The sequence below is a fragment of the Rousettus aegyptiacus genome, unplaced genomic scaffold, assembly GCF_014176215.1.
Source record: "Rousettus aegyptiacus isolate mRouAeg1 unplaced genomic scaffold, mRouAeg1.p scaffold_m13_p_7, whole genome shotgun sequence".
Classification (NCBI taxonomy): Eukaryota; Metazoa; Chordata; class Mammalia; order Chiroptera; family Pteropodidae; genus Rousettus; species Rousettus aegyptiacus.
The window spans coordinates 46209609-46224182 of NW_023416310.1; the positions used below are offsets into that span (position 1 = coordinate 46209609).

Consider the following 14574-nt stretch of genomic DNA (forward strand, 5'->3'; position numbering starts at 1 on the left):
CTTGGTGGATGACAGTGGGAACTGGAGGAGAGAGTGGTACACGTGGGTGGTGTGGGCTTCCAGAAAGGAGAGCTGGTGAGGGGGTGGTGGGGGCGGCTGCAAGGTGTGGCCTGCTCTCTCTCGGAGGGCGCCTGAGATGGCTGGAAGGAGTGGGAGAGGCAGGAGGGCCGTGAGGGGCGCAGTTGCCCAGGGAAAGCCGAGTGCAGACAGTGGAAGTCCCATGAGGATGTCGAGGATGACAAGAACTCAGGAAGCCATGGTGGGAAAGTTAGGGGAGGGAGGACCCAGGGTGCTGTCAGGGGCTGATGGGGCTCACTCAGGTGGACAAGCCCCAACCCAGAGACCTGTCCCTGCCCCCTCGTCCCACGCACTCCAGCCCTGCCCCTCTGTAGTCTGTTTCTCCACCATCGTACCTTCTTGCTATTTCCATGTGGCATCTCTGAATCGATTATCCTTTTGTAAAACAGTCCTTCCCCCTCTTCCTATTAATTGGAACCTTATTTTTCCCTGATGAAGCCACTCTTCAAACCAGCTCAGGGGGAAGCCCCTATTTTCTGCTCCAACTCTGCTCAGGTCTCTGGAAGGAGTAGTAATCCTTGCAAAATTCACCCAGAGCCTTCTTCATAACAAAGACCTACTCTCTGTGGGAAGGAGACTGTGCCAGAGCCTTATCCCAGGGAGGGAATGGGCATTCCTCTAGTTCCAGCCCCTCAGGCCTTCCTGTCCCCCCTCTGGGGGGAGAAAACCAGACCCAACATGGATCAGAACTGCACAGAGGTGGGTTGAGGATGCTGTAGGCAGGGAAGGGAACAGGAGGCAGAAGGAAAAGCTGTCCCACTGGAGAAGCAGGTGTAGGGGCCACGGCCCCGGGGTTCAGGGATTTCATTAGCTTATAATGCTCCCCTTCCCTCCCCTTACCCCACATCAGCAGGGCCCCCATGAGACAACAGTGGACTACAGCTGAAAGAGCTGTGCCTGTGATGTACAGACTCGTCTACTTGGGGAAGCCCAAAATACTGAGGGGAGACAAAAACCAGATTCTAGAGGATTTTGAAGCTTCTGCCACCTGTATCTACAACGAACATCAAACACAGTTCCCTTCCTAGCCATATTACCATAAAGTCTCATGCTAATGTCATGTTTACCTCAAATTACTTAACACAACATCTTGCTTTAAAAAATATGCAAGACATGTCAAAGGCAACAAAAAAGACACTCTGAAGAGACAAAGCAGCTGTTAGAAACAGGTTCAGATATGACAGAATTGTAGAAATTAGCAGAGGGGGTATTTAAAATAACTGTGATTAATACGATGTGGGCTCTGATGGAAAAAGGAGACAGCATGCAATAAAAGACGGGTAACAGAGATGGGGGCTCTAAGAGAAGATCAGTGGGACGTGCTAGAGATCGAAATCCCGTCTTTCGGTTTCTCGCTGCCGCTCCCGGCCACAGCAGCCCTTCCCAGCTTCGGTGTTGTCTCTTCCTTCGAGGGCTGCTTCACTGGTTATTTCCGTCTCTTCTGGCCCTCTGGGCTGTTACCTGCCCCTGGCAGAGCTGGTCCAGGAGGGTCCTTCCTTGCAGATTCTCACCTTTGCCGTTCTGAGGTGTGACGTGTCCTCATTGATGAGCCATCAGCATTCGGTCGTACTTCTTTTGAGATCCTGAGCTCAGAAATTTCTCTCTTCACCAGGTCTTTCTGCCTCTTTCCCTCCCTCGTCTTCTGAGGTTACAGACCCCTGACCCCTCTTGGTTTCCCTGTCCATTGGCTTCCACCTGTCACTCTCTCCTCCTCCTCCAGCCTGGACCCGATGAGCATAATTCTCACTATGTTCTTACGAGCCCCCGGGTCTCCCACATGCCTTGTGTCCCAACCCCCCACTCACTGTCCACTTTGGTGGCAGAAGTCACCTGGAGGTGCTGGTCGACACGAGTGTTGCCGACATCCTCTTTTCCTTGGGCGTAGTTTAATTTTTATCCTATTCCTCTGCAGTAGCTGTTTCTCAACTTGCCTCTCTCTCCCTCCTGAGCTCCAAGCTCGGCCTCCCTTAGAGAGCCAGCGGTGAACGGCGTGGGCTCCTGAATCTCCCTCGGTCTTCAGCTCATGGCCCGTTTTCGTTTGTCTCTCCCCTTTCCCACACCCCTCATCTCCTTCGCCGTGTGCTCCTGTCTTCCGCCATCTTTTTCTACGTTCTCTTCTCGGCCTCTTTTCTTGCCCTTCTCCTCTGGCTCCTGCCCTTTCGTCTGTGCCAGGCTCAAGTTTTCCCTGTCTTAAGACACACTCGCCGTCACTCATTTCTCCCCGCTCCTCCTCCCCAAGCTGCTTCCTTCCAGGTGTCATCAACCTCTGGGAAGGGTACCGTTCGCCGCACGCTTACCAACTGCTCATTCTTTTTACTTTTCAGCATTATACCCACCCTGAGAGGGTGACTCACCCTTTGCCAGCTCCCAGGAGCGCTTCTCTGTCATTCTTCTGCTCTGTTGCTCCGCAGAGTTTGATTCCAGAGTCCATGTCTTATTTGAGACTCTCTCCTGCCTTAGCCATTAGCGACTCTCCTGATTCTCTCTCCCCCGTCCCCGCCCTTTTTAAAGGGATCCTTCAAATGCAATGGTTCAGTACAATTCCTCTGCCTGCCTCTTTACTGTATCCTTGACCCTCACTATCGAGGAGCCCATCTCTGTCCACCTGAGGCTTCTGAATTGCTTCTCTCCAGCCTGGATCTGAGTTCCAGACACAGGTTCGGTTGCCTTGTAATAAAGCCACATTAACACGTCCCTTAGGCGCCTCTAACTTAACATACGAAAACCCAGTATTATCTGCTGCCCCCTTCACATCTGCTCCCCATCCTGTGTTAGGTGACATCTTAGGAAATGGCACCGTCCTCCACTTCGTTTCCCAAGCCAGAGGCCCGAGTTTCCTTCTTCATCCCTCAGTCCCACATCTGTCCACATGCACACAGACGGCCAGTACTGTTGGCATGACAGCCTCAGTGCATGCTTCTCCTCTTTCCCATCCCAAGACCAGAGTCCAAGGTCAGGCTCCCATCATCTCTAATCTGGGCCTCTGTGAATTAAGATACAGGTTCAGCTGCTATAACAAAGATACCCCACATAGTTGTTAAGGAAGATAGAAGTCTGTTTCTCTCCCTCGTAAATGCCTGGGCAGGCAGTCCGAGACGGGCACGGTGCTCCGTCAGCGATGAGAGACCTGGGCTCCTGGTCTGTGCTCTGCCATCTTCATCGCGCGGCTTTCATCACGGTTCAAGGTGTTTGCTCCAGTTCCCATCGTCGGGTCTGTAATCCGGTCAGTGGAATGGGAGGAAGAGACCTTGCTTAGAGGACTGCTTCCCCTGCAGGATGGTGGACTCCGTGCGGGCAGGGCCCCTGTCCCTCATGTTCGCTGCTGCACCCCAGGCCCTTCGGCGCCATGCTGACACTTAACAGTCACTCGGTAAATGCCCGTGGAGTGAATGAACAGACGTCACTGAAGACAGAGCAGTCAGCGCAGACATTGTCACTTTCGCACTATTTTCAAGCGAGTGGAGTGGGAAGGTGATTAAGGTTCTTGAACGCCCACCGTGTGCCACATGTATTTTCATCAGTATTGAAGTCGATCCTCCCAATAGCCTGTGAGGTCGGTACCTTCATCTCCACTCCCCAGGCGAGGAAGCAGAGTCTCAGGGTGAGGAACGAGCCCCAGATCACACGCTAGTAAGCGGCAGGGGGAGACCTGCTTTTCTTCAAAATGGACCATGTCAGTGCTGTTGGTTGTGGAAGGGAAAACACTGTGTTTGAGAGCACTTTAAGGAATCATCTTTGGTTTGCATTTTAGCTGGAGAGGAAAGACCCCTCTGAAGACAAGGAAGACATAGAAGGCAACCTGCTCAGGCCGACTGGCGTGGCCCTTCGAGGAGCACATTTCTGCCTGAGGGTGTTCAGGGCTGAGGACTTACCGCAGAGTGAGTCTGGGACCCTGGGTAGGAGGGGACACCCTGGGCTGGGCCAGGTCAGCTCCCTGGGGAGAAGAAGATGGAGGGGCTGCCCTCTGCTCCCTCCCTGCGTCCCCTTGGCCTGACTTGCTCACCCCCTGGGTCTGCGGCATCAGTGGCCAGCCCAGCTCTCCCTCCACTCTGCCCTCTGGGGAAGCCTCGACCCCTCTCTAGGTTTAAAAACTCCTCTTAACAGAAAAGCAATCAGAATGAATGAGAAGTAATGTACAGGCTGGTGGAGTTACAGAAGTGAAGAAATCGAGACTAATAGCTGCCCCTGGGCTCCATTTCAGCATCCCGCTAGGCCTAGTCTGGTTGTTTAGCCTCCATGGACCCATTTTCTTGGCTCTCACTGGGGAGTCAGCGCCATCCGGACCCCTCTGTTTTGTGTTCAGGGTTGGATCTCATTGAATTTTTTTCCCTCTTCGAGGAAGCCTCAGCCTGCAAGTTGACAGACCCTGGGCTGGGGAAGCAGTTCTGAAATGTTGGTAGGGCTCAGTGTCTCCACAGATGAAGAAAGATGTTCCGTTTGCCTTGTATTGTCCTGGTTTTAGTACTGAAAGCCCCACATCCTGGGAAACCACTCAGTCCCCTGCAAACTGGGATAGTGGGTCACCCTAGCTGTGGCCATGTCCTCATCCTCCAAAGAAGGCCAGTGTGGCCACTGCCTGGTTTTTCACAGTGGTTATTTCTGCATTGGCCCCATCCTGTGTGCTCAGTAGCTGCTGGGGGAATTACAGCAGTTCCTCAAAGAAGGTTTTGTCCAACGTCTTTCGTTGTAACGTTGATGAGATGCCATACAAACTTAACTCTTGTTTACATCCATCAGCCTACAGTAAAACTTTTTTTTTATATGTCGGTTCACTTTAAGTCGCAGGACCTACCGATGACGTTAAGTGGCGACTTACAGCACACTGGATATTCTAGAGTTGCGGGTATCAACCCAGGCTGCGCATTGGTAGTTTTTAAAGGCTCCCCAGGTGGTTTGGTTGTGCTGTGGCCTCTGAGCCACTGTTTTGGAGCTTGCATTGGCTTGATCGAGCTGCTCCCTGTTCACAGCAGAATCAGGGAGAACATTTGCGACATGAGTCCCTGTTTACAAGTTCCTCATGAAGCAAATTATTTGACGGTTTCTGCTTTGACTAATGACATCAATAAATGAAATGGGTTCCTTCTGTACAGCCATACTGGAACCAAAATCATGCATGATGAAGGGGAAAAGCCTTTAAATAAGTAATGGGTATTACATGGGCATTAAAACACATGCTTACAAAAACATTCTGCATTTATTGGTTAAAACTATGCAGAGTGAGGCTGGTGAGCTTCAAAAGGGAGCCTGGGAAATAGAAATGTTTGCTTCGCTCAAGGTGAAGGTGCTCTATGTTTAATTCTCTGCAACATTGTTTAAATATAAATAAAACAAATAGGTAGGTAAATAGGACATAAATATTAATTGTTGTTATTTGTTGTATTCCCATAGACATTAGCTAGTATATAATCTTTAACTGTCCTTTTCCTTTCTCTCATCCATATACATAAATACATTTATACATAACATATACATATGTATACATTAAAGCATACACACATATTTATCTATCTGTGTGTGCATATATATACATATAAATAATATGGCCGATTTAGTGAAATATTGGTTTGGAGTAATGTAGATTAAAATTTGTTTCTTTTTTTCTTTTTTTCTTTTTTTTTTTAAAAGAAAACAAAACAATTTTATTATATGCGCTGCCAAAGCGAGCACAAAAAACCCAGAATTGGCTCGTTGGTTAGCCTCAGGTAAATCACTGTGCTAATGAATATAAAAGAAAATATCCAACAGACACCCAAATGGGATATTACAACAATTTCCAGTTCTTTTCTAGGGTGTTTACTGCCCATGTTGATGTAGATTCCTGATGCATCATTCGGTGGACCTGTTCCCAAAGCCTTGGAGAGGAGGGGGACAGTGGACAAGCTGTTGGGGGCTGGATGGGGAGCCAGTGCGGTGCCCTCAAGAGCTGCTATTCCGAGGCTGCCCTCCCTCCTGGGTGTCCCGGGGCTACGCGGGTGCTGCGGTGTCTCTCCGGGGGGTCCCGAGGCCGCTTGTAGGCAGGCGGGCAGAAGGGCAGGGCATGGAGGTGGGCCAGCAGGCTGGCAGTGACCTGTACATCCTTCTCGTAGTGGACGATGCGGTGTTGGACAACGTGAAACAGATCTTCGGCTTTGACAGTAACAAGAAGAACCTGGTGGATCCCTTCATGGAGGTCAGCTTCGCAGGGAAAACGGTAAGGAGCAAGCATACAGGAAGATTCTCATGGGAGGGCAGAGCACAGGGCAGGGTAACGTGCACACGTGCGGCCCTTGATGCCCCCATCAGAGGCGAGTGTGCACAGATGGCGGTGACTGTGGGACGAGGTGAGATGCTTGCACGTGCCTAGCTCTCTGGGCTGCAGTGCACACACACGTGGGCAAGTCTGCCTGGGCTGTCCGAGACAGACACATAGGTGTGGATGGACTCAGGAAGGACAAGTGGACATTGGATAGATAGAGGACTATTTGCGAGAAAATTAAACAATTGCATGGAAGCTAGATTTGAAGCCATAAAAGCAGAGAAACTTAAAAAATATGTAATAAAAACATGATGATTATTTACAAATATCTGTAGTAGGAGTTGGGGGGCAGAGAAAGGCCACATTGGTGGGGGAATAGGGGTCACTGATACCTTCCTCCCTTGCAGCCCACCTTCCTGCCCAGAGGCAGGGTTGTTGCTCCAGCCCCTGCTGATTTCTGCTTGGGCCCCTCCCTGCCTCCCACCATATAGGCTGGTGTCCCCTGGGGCTTGTCTGCACACTATACCAGCTGTCCTTGGCAGCCTTGGCCACGCCCAGTCTTCACCTGTCATCTCTGCACAGAGGACTCCCACAGCTCTGTTTTACTCTGACCCTCTCTTCGTCCGACACCTCCCATGCCTCTCTGCACATCTCTACATGCTGCCCCTTGGGACGTTTAAAAGAGTAGTGGTCTTTTGCCCCAATCTGCTCACTTCCAGGAGCCTCCATCCTAACCAGATACCACCATCAAAGGCAAAAAATCAAGGCCTACCTTGGTTTTTCCCTCTTTTAAAAATATCTCTACATCAAACATGCCAGTGGCCCTAGCCCTTGACTTCAAACACATCCCGAGGGACTTCCCTTCTCTCTGTCCCTAGAGCCACTGTCATCTCCTAGGACCACACAGCAACCTGGGGTCCCTTCCATTGTTCGAACTCTCCCCATGGAAAGCCACCAGAATAATTAATCTAAAACACAGCCCTGTCTGTACAGTGAAGTTTAAAATGCATAATCTGACTGCCCCGGTTCTGCTCAAACTTTCTAGCCTTATCTACACGGTCAATATTAGCCCACACAGTCTTTGTGCGCGTGAGAAAACAGTGCCCCTAGTGGGCAGATGCAGCGCTGCAGCTGGGCTCAGAGTGCGGAATCGGACAGAGCCCTTGTGTGGATACTATTAATTTAAAAATAAAAAGAGCTTTTAAAATGAGAGGGAAACAAGCGATTGGGGGGGGGGGTGAAGGGGCATCAACAAGCTATTTGGGGATCACTGATTCAGGCGGAAACCCAAATAGTATCTGGTTAGGAGACGAAGGCTATGGATGTTTATGAGAAAGAGAAAGAGCAGCGAAACAATTACATAAAGAAAGTAGGCATTTCCATTGGTGCAGAGACATAGCATAGTGATGTGAATTTTAAATAATGTTTCCATTCTCAGTCCAGTAGTCGTCAGTCTAGTAGTCATTATGACTGCTTTCTTGTTATCTTTGCAGTTTTTTGGGGGCGAAATTTTGGTTAGGCTGGTCCAAAGGTTGTCTTGCCCCATTTGAATGTTTGAGGTATAAGATGTGAAAAGCAGTTCCTCTGGCATGGCAGCTCTGGCTCCATTTTAAAGTGGCTCCATTTATATTATTTACAGTACAAACTGTGAAGATCACATGGCGGCCTCTCTCATCTTCCCTGCCTTACACTTCCCTGCATGCACTCTGGTGCCCTTCTTGGCTTTTCCCCTGCAAAGTGTTGCATCTTTCAGTGTCCAGCTTCTAAACTCCCGACGGGCCTGATGGACTAGTTCAAGGCTCAAGGTGTCGTATGCATGGCTCTCTTAGGGCTTGTTTTCTATTCTATCCCAGTTTTCTATTCTATCCCAGTTAGCATCTGTTTCTCTGACTTGTGGGGAAATAAAAACCCATTCTTATTTACTCCATAAGCTCAGAGCAGAGACTAAGGCAGAAATGCCTGGAAATTTGGAAAAATGACAGATCAGGTAGGTGGTCACAGACTCTGTTCCTGCTGGCTCCTGGACCCTCTGTGGAGGAGCCTCCGAGCTTTATGTAGGCTTCAGGGAGTTGGCAGGGTGGGGTCAGCGCTGTCCATGGACTTTTGGACAGTTTCATCTGCTGCGGCACCAGTATTGGGGGGGTTGAGTTAGATAACCTGGTGTTAATAGGAAAATTGGAACAGGGCAGAGGAGAGGGCTGAGGACTGAGCTGGGTGGATAGAGGGTGGGGGCCCTGCAGCCGGCTCTCCCCTTTGCTCTGGAGGCAAAGTCTGGGAGGGGTGAGACAATGGGGCGGTATGGGATAGTTGGAGAGGGGTTAAAACAAATTAACAGTAAACGCTAGAAGGCGAGGGTGCTGATGGCGGTGGTGTGGGTACCCATTTATACAGCATTTTTCAATTTTTCTTTCACTTAATCTCTTCTTAGATTCATTTCAGAAAGAAGCAGGGTCTGCCTCCCTATCTCACCACCAAAGGGACTCCTGAGGTCGGGGAAGGGACTCTGGTGGCGGGGGAGGGGGGAGCTCGCTGCCGAAGCCCAGGTGTGCATTCAGGAACTGGGTCTTGAATACGCATCTTGAATATGCAAAGGCCTAAGACCCGCATATTTTCTCCCCCTTCTACGTGATGTTCAGACTGCCTTTCCCCCTCTTTTGTGTTTCTTTTCTTTCTTCTTTTATTATTGATGTACATATTTATTAAGGAATTTAGAAAAATACAGAAAAAAGTAAAAATCAAGTTACTTGTAAGGCACCCTACAAAATTCATGTTTAGTGACTTTTTCTAGTTTTTTTGTAAATAATAGGCATATTTCATGACCATTTTTAATATTTTAAAACATAAAGAAAAGTTAAAAGAATGGTACGGTGAATACCCATCCACTGGCATGGCCTTCGCTTAGATTAAACAACAGTTTGTGGCATTTGCTTTTTCTCTGTCTACATCGGTACTTTTTTTACCCTAACTGAATCATTTGGAACCTAGTTGCAGACTTTACCTCTAAAGACTTCAGCATGTACTTCCTGAGAAAAAGAAAATTCTTTATAATCGCAACAATATTTTCACACCTAGGAAATTAACGATTATTTCTTAATATTGTCAGATAGCGGTGCATATAAATTTCTCTGATTATCCCCACAATGTCTTTTAGAGCTGGTTTAATTTTGTTCTGATCTAAGACCAAACTAGAATTTGTGTTCTGCAGTTGGTTGTTACACCTCTTCAGTCTCTTCCGTGATGGTCTTTCACACTAATCCCCCATCCCCGTTTTTCTCACCCACAACACTGAATTTTTGAAAAGCCCAGTCCATTTGCCCATGATCTGATTTCGATCGTTTCCTGCTGGTGTCATTTACCTCTTTCTCTGGCCTCCCATATTTCCTGTAAACTGGAAGTTAGGTCTTAAGACCAGATTAGCTTCAGATTAAATATTTGGGCAAGAACGTGTCATAGACGGTGTTCCTCACATCATATTGCATCACAACAGGAAGCATAATGTCAGCTCGCTTCTTCATCGGTGGTTAAGGTGGTGTTTCCAGATCTCTCCTTTGTCAAAGTACATGCTCTCCTTTGTGGTTTGCAAGTAATCTGTGGGTGACATCTTGGTGCTGTGTGGATAGCCGGTTTCTAGCAACCTCTTACCTAATAATCTACACAGCTTGACCTCCTCGCCTGAACAAGTCAGTTACTTGGGATTGCAAAGTGGTGATTTTCTCATCATTCCTTCTCTTTATTAGCTGGTATCTTTCTGTAAAGAACTGCTTTCCTTATCCCCTGTCCTCTTGAGTATTAATATGAACCTCAATACTCTTTTATTAATTCAGGGTGCTAAAATCAGTCATCGTTGTGCTGGATGTATGAATTGTCTTGAAGCTGGCCATGGGGAACCCCTCCCAGCTGGCTCTGCCATCCCGTCTAACACAGGGTCTCAAAGGAAGGGTTTGTGGGAGAGATTAATCAGATTTTAAACTCATTCCGATTGGGCTGTAAAATGCTCACTTCCGTCCTACGCAGGTGCAGTTTTGGTCTGGGCTTGGGGTCAGGGTCTGATGCCCTCTTCCTGGCCTCAGGAGGGACTGCAGTGGGATTAAAGAAGGCAGGAAGACTCGCTGGACCATCTTATAGAACACTTGATCTAAGGACTGAAACCAATTTTCCCAATTTGATAAATGGGAAAGTTGTGTCTGGAGATTGTTTTATTCTGCATTCCCAGGGATGGTAGGGTGCTTTGATGATGGTTAGAGCCAAGACTTACCTGCCTTCAAATTCTATGGCTTCCCTTGGAGCTAAGTCTCAGAGCTCTGGGGCTCCTGGCTACTCCTGAGTCTTTGTCAGCACCTTGATGTCCCTAGGTTTTCTCTTGCTCTGAATACCCTTGGCTGTCCCTGGGGGTCTTTCTAGGAAGGAGCAAATGTCTGGGGGAGGAGATGGGGGTAGGGAACCTGACCAAGGTAAGGGACTATATAAAGCCGATTGGTGGCTAGGCTAGTGCAAGAAGGTACACCTTCTATTTTGCCTCTAGAAGGAAGGGGCTTATCATGAAGGAGGCACTTGAGACCTTCCCTCTTGGAAGCTTTCGCCTGGTGGTCCCCAGGCCTCTGTGTGCCCTTCTCTGTCCCCTAGCCACCTCATCATGGCCTCCCCCTCCCACTTGCTCTGCTACCCTTACTGCCTGTCTCATTCTGCCTGTTCCATTCTGCCTCTCCGCCTCTCTGTCTCTCTCCCAGTCTGCTTGTGTGTCACTTTTTCTCATTACATCCTGATCGGAAGAGCCCTAGGGTTTTGTCCCCTGTATGCCCATTCGCCCCAGCCTTGCCCTCTTCGCATTTCCTCTTATGGACACTTGGTGGCACTATTACTTAACACGTGAAACCTGATTTGGCTGCGCTACCAGCGGAATGTGAGAGAACACGGAGAGATAGATGGGGGGTGGGAGAGGAGAGGGGAGCTAGGGAGATGTGTATGCGTACATCCACAAGTCTTCATCAGATATGAGAGAAGGAAAGTGGAAATATCGGGGGGCAGAGTGGGATACTTTAAAACAACTTGTTTTTCCCCTGAAGGCAAGACTAAAACCTATTAATTGCAAAAAAAAAAAAAAAAAAAAAAGATTTTTGAAAAGAATCAGAGGAACTCAAAGAAAATGAAACAAGATTAACTGTAAAAAATGAACCGTATTTCCATACCCGACACCACCCTGGAGATAACTACTGTTAACGTTTGTATATGTTTCCTGCGAATATGTTTTCTTCTCTGGAGTTCTCACCCCCTCTGTCCTTCCCGCTCCTCCACTGGAAAAAATTGGATTCAGGTTACAGTTGATTTTCATTATTTGCAGATTCTGTATTTACAGATTTGCCAACTTGGTAAAATTTATTCGTAACCTCAAACTCAGTACTCACGGTGCTTTCATGATCATTTGTGATCATCTGTGCAGAGTGACAAAGAATTCGAGTTGGCCGACTTGCACGTTGCCGGCTCAGTTGGGACAACGTGATGCTCTCCCTTCTCTTTCAGCTCTTATCCTGTCGATAAGGGTCCCTCCCTCCGTCTACTTAGTGTAATATTCTTTGCATTTTTGTTTCTGCTCTTAATTGGTGATTTCACTGTTTAAAAAAGGCTCCACGTGTAGTGTTGAAATGCTTTCCAGCATTCCTAGGTGTTAGAAGGCTGTAACGTACCTCATGGAGAAAATCTGTTAGATAAGATTCATTTAGCCATGAGTTACAGTGCCATTGGCCATGAATTCATTGTTAATGAATCACCAGTGTATATTAAATAAGGTGTCTTTAAACGGGAACACACATAACCCGGGCTTATGTTTTGTTTAGTTGACAAAAATGTCATGACAGAGGCTGGCAGGAACCTAACCCTGTATTTCCCCTAGGAGCAATGGCTCAGTATTCACTAATTCAATGTTCATGGTGATTTACAGAACATGTAACTACCACCAATAATGAGAATCATCCATACCTATGCAGTTTGGTAAACTGCTTTTATCATCTAATATTTCCTTAGGTTACTAAATAGCCTCTGAAATAAAATTTTCGATAACTGCAGAATGTTCCATCAGATGAATATAACATAACATTTAACCTACTTTCGGATAATTTTTTGTTGTTGTTGCAGTTTTCCTTGTTTATGAACAACTCTGTGACAAATCAATCTTTGTTCACACTCAAATTGTTTTTCCAGAGTGAAGTTTCTAGAACTGGGTCAGAGGGCATGCTTATTTTTAAGTATTTGACAAAGGTGACCACGTAGCTCTCCAGAAAAATCATACTAATTACACTCTATCAGGAAGTGAAGGAGGGTTTAAAAAAAAAAAAGGCTTAGAGAAGAGAAGGAGGAGGAGAAGCTTGGTGCTGCCTTGGCTGAGTGTGGGGAGAGTGCAACAGGGTGTGGGAAGGCTGCTGGGGACTTCTAGGACCCGAGGCAGTGCTGGCCTGGTGTGTGGCCATGGGAAGAGCTAGTATTCAGGTTCCCAGAACCACATCCCGGCGGCTGCCTCAGAGGGAGCCCCGGAGGGTAGCCAGGTGGAAGTGCTTCTCTTGCTGTGGAGGAGACCTCTGGCTCCCTGAATCACTCTTGGGAATGTGGGGACAGACTGTGCTTTCTCGTTCTAGAGCTGAGGTACGATTTGGCAGGGTCTCTCAGCTGTGTTTGGTTAAAGAGGCCTTCCTTCTCCTTTTAAAATTTTGTTCATTTAATTTTCGATTTATGTAATACGTTATTATATATGCCTATATACATCTACCTACCTACCTACCTACCTACCTATCATTGTATATCACCTATCTTTATCATCTATCATCCTATCCCATCACCTATCTCTACCATCAATCATGAAAACTCTCCCTCTTGCTCTGTACTCATCCAATAGTTCATCATTTCCTTTCCTCCCTTGCAAATAAAACCACTGTAGTTACTTTCCTTTGCATCTTTCTGATTTATTATGCATACGCAAGCAAATCTGATGATAAATTCTTAGCTTTGACCCTTTTAACACAAATGGTTGCACATTACACTCACTGTTCTGCATCTTGCTTTTTAATCCCTCCCAGTTTTATTGAGATATGATTGACATCCAGAACTGTATAAATTGAAGTCATGCAGAATAATGACTTCACTTACATACATTGTGAAATGATTGCCATATTAAGTTTAGTTAATATCCATCACCTCATGAAAATAATACCCCCCTGAAAAAAAGATAAAAATATTTTTTCCTTGTGATGAAAAATCTTAGGATCTAATCTCTTAACAACCTTCAAATACACCATACAGCAGTATTAATTATAGACAACGTGCTGTACAGGACACCCCCAGTACTTAGCTTTTTAATTAAGATAACTTAGAGACCGTTTCATATCACGCAGCAGTCCTCATTCGTTTTGGAGCTGCGTAGCCCTCCGTTGTGTGGATGGATAGTCATTTATTGAACTTGTCCTTTATCGGAAGACATGGGGACTATTCCAAATCCTTGCCAGTTTAAACCATGCTGCAGTGAATAACCTCATATGTATGCCATTCTGTGCATGTGCAAGTATTTCTATATAATAAATAAATGTCTGGAGGTACAACTGGTAGGTCAAAGGGTGTTCACATTTGTAATTTTGATAGATAGTAGCCAGTTACCCTCTGGAGGGGTCGAGCATCCCCAAAGCCTTGCCAATAGAGGGCCGCCAGACTTCAGAGATTTTTGTAAATCTGATGGGTGAGAAATAGTATCTCATTAGTTTTATTTGTGTATCTTTCATTACAAGGGAAGTCGTGCATCTTTTTTTTTTTTTTTTTTTTAAATAAGCCTTTGTATATCTGTTTCTGAAAACTATGTCCTACTCTGCCCATTTTTTTGTCGGATTGATCACACAAGGACCACATCTGGTACCCATCCCTATCCTAGCCTTTGCCTGGGCTCTTCTCACAGGGCCAGCACTGGGTGGACCAAAGACAGAGACAAAGTCTTGGCTGTACCATCATCTCATGAAGGAACTGAAACCACTGATCTAAGTCAAAGGCTCATTAAATGAGATAATACATGTGAAATGTTTCACACAATGTGGGGCCCACAATAAATGCTCTGAAAAAGGCTGCTTATTATTTTTATGCATAGGACATGAGAACCTACCAGGATCTATATATCGGAAATTGAGTCATTGCTTGCTGTCCCTGTGTGAGTACAGGATGCCCGGGGCTGGCTAAGAGCCCTGGTGCTGCCCTGGGACTCTGAGGGCAGAGCAGAGCACACAAACCTCCGG

The 14574-nt window shown here is 46.9% G+C and overlaps 1 protein-coding gene across 27 annotated transcripts in view; it reads left to right on the forward strand.

Annotated features, from left to right (window-relative positions):
• DYSF (dysferlin) overlaps positions 1-14574 on the forward strand; it is a 197936-nt gene that overhangs the window by 55110 nt on the left and 128252 nt on the right. For 26 of the 27 annotated variants that reach the window (XM_016130568.2, XM_016130569.2, XM_036224020.1 and 23 more), the window contains 2 exons: positions 3830-3956; positions 6165-6268. In XM_016130568.2, coding sequence (XP_015986054.2) covers positions 3830-3956; positions 6165-6268 — 231 coding nt within the window. Of the gene's footprint in view, positions 1-189; positions 3449-3829; positions 3957-6164; positions 6269-14574 lie in introns of those variants that run through there. The other variant, XM_016130591.2, reaches the window with a different exon arrangement.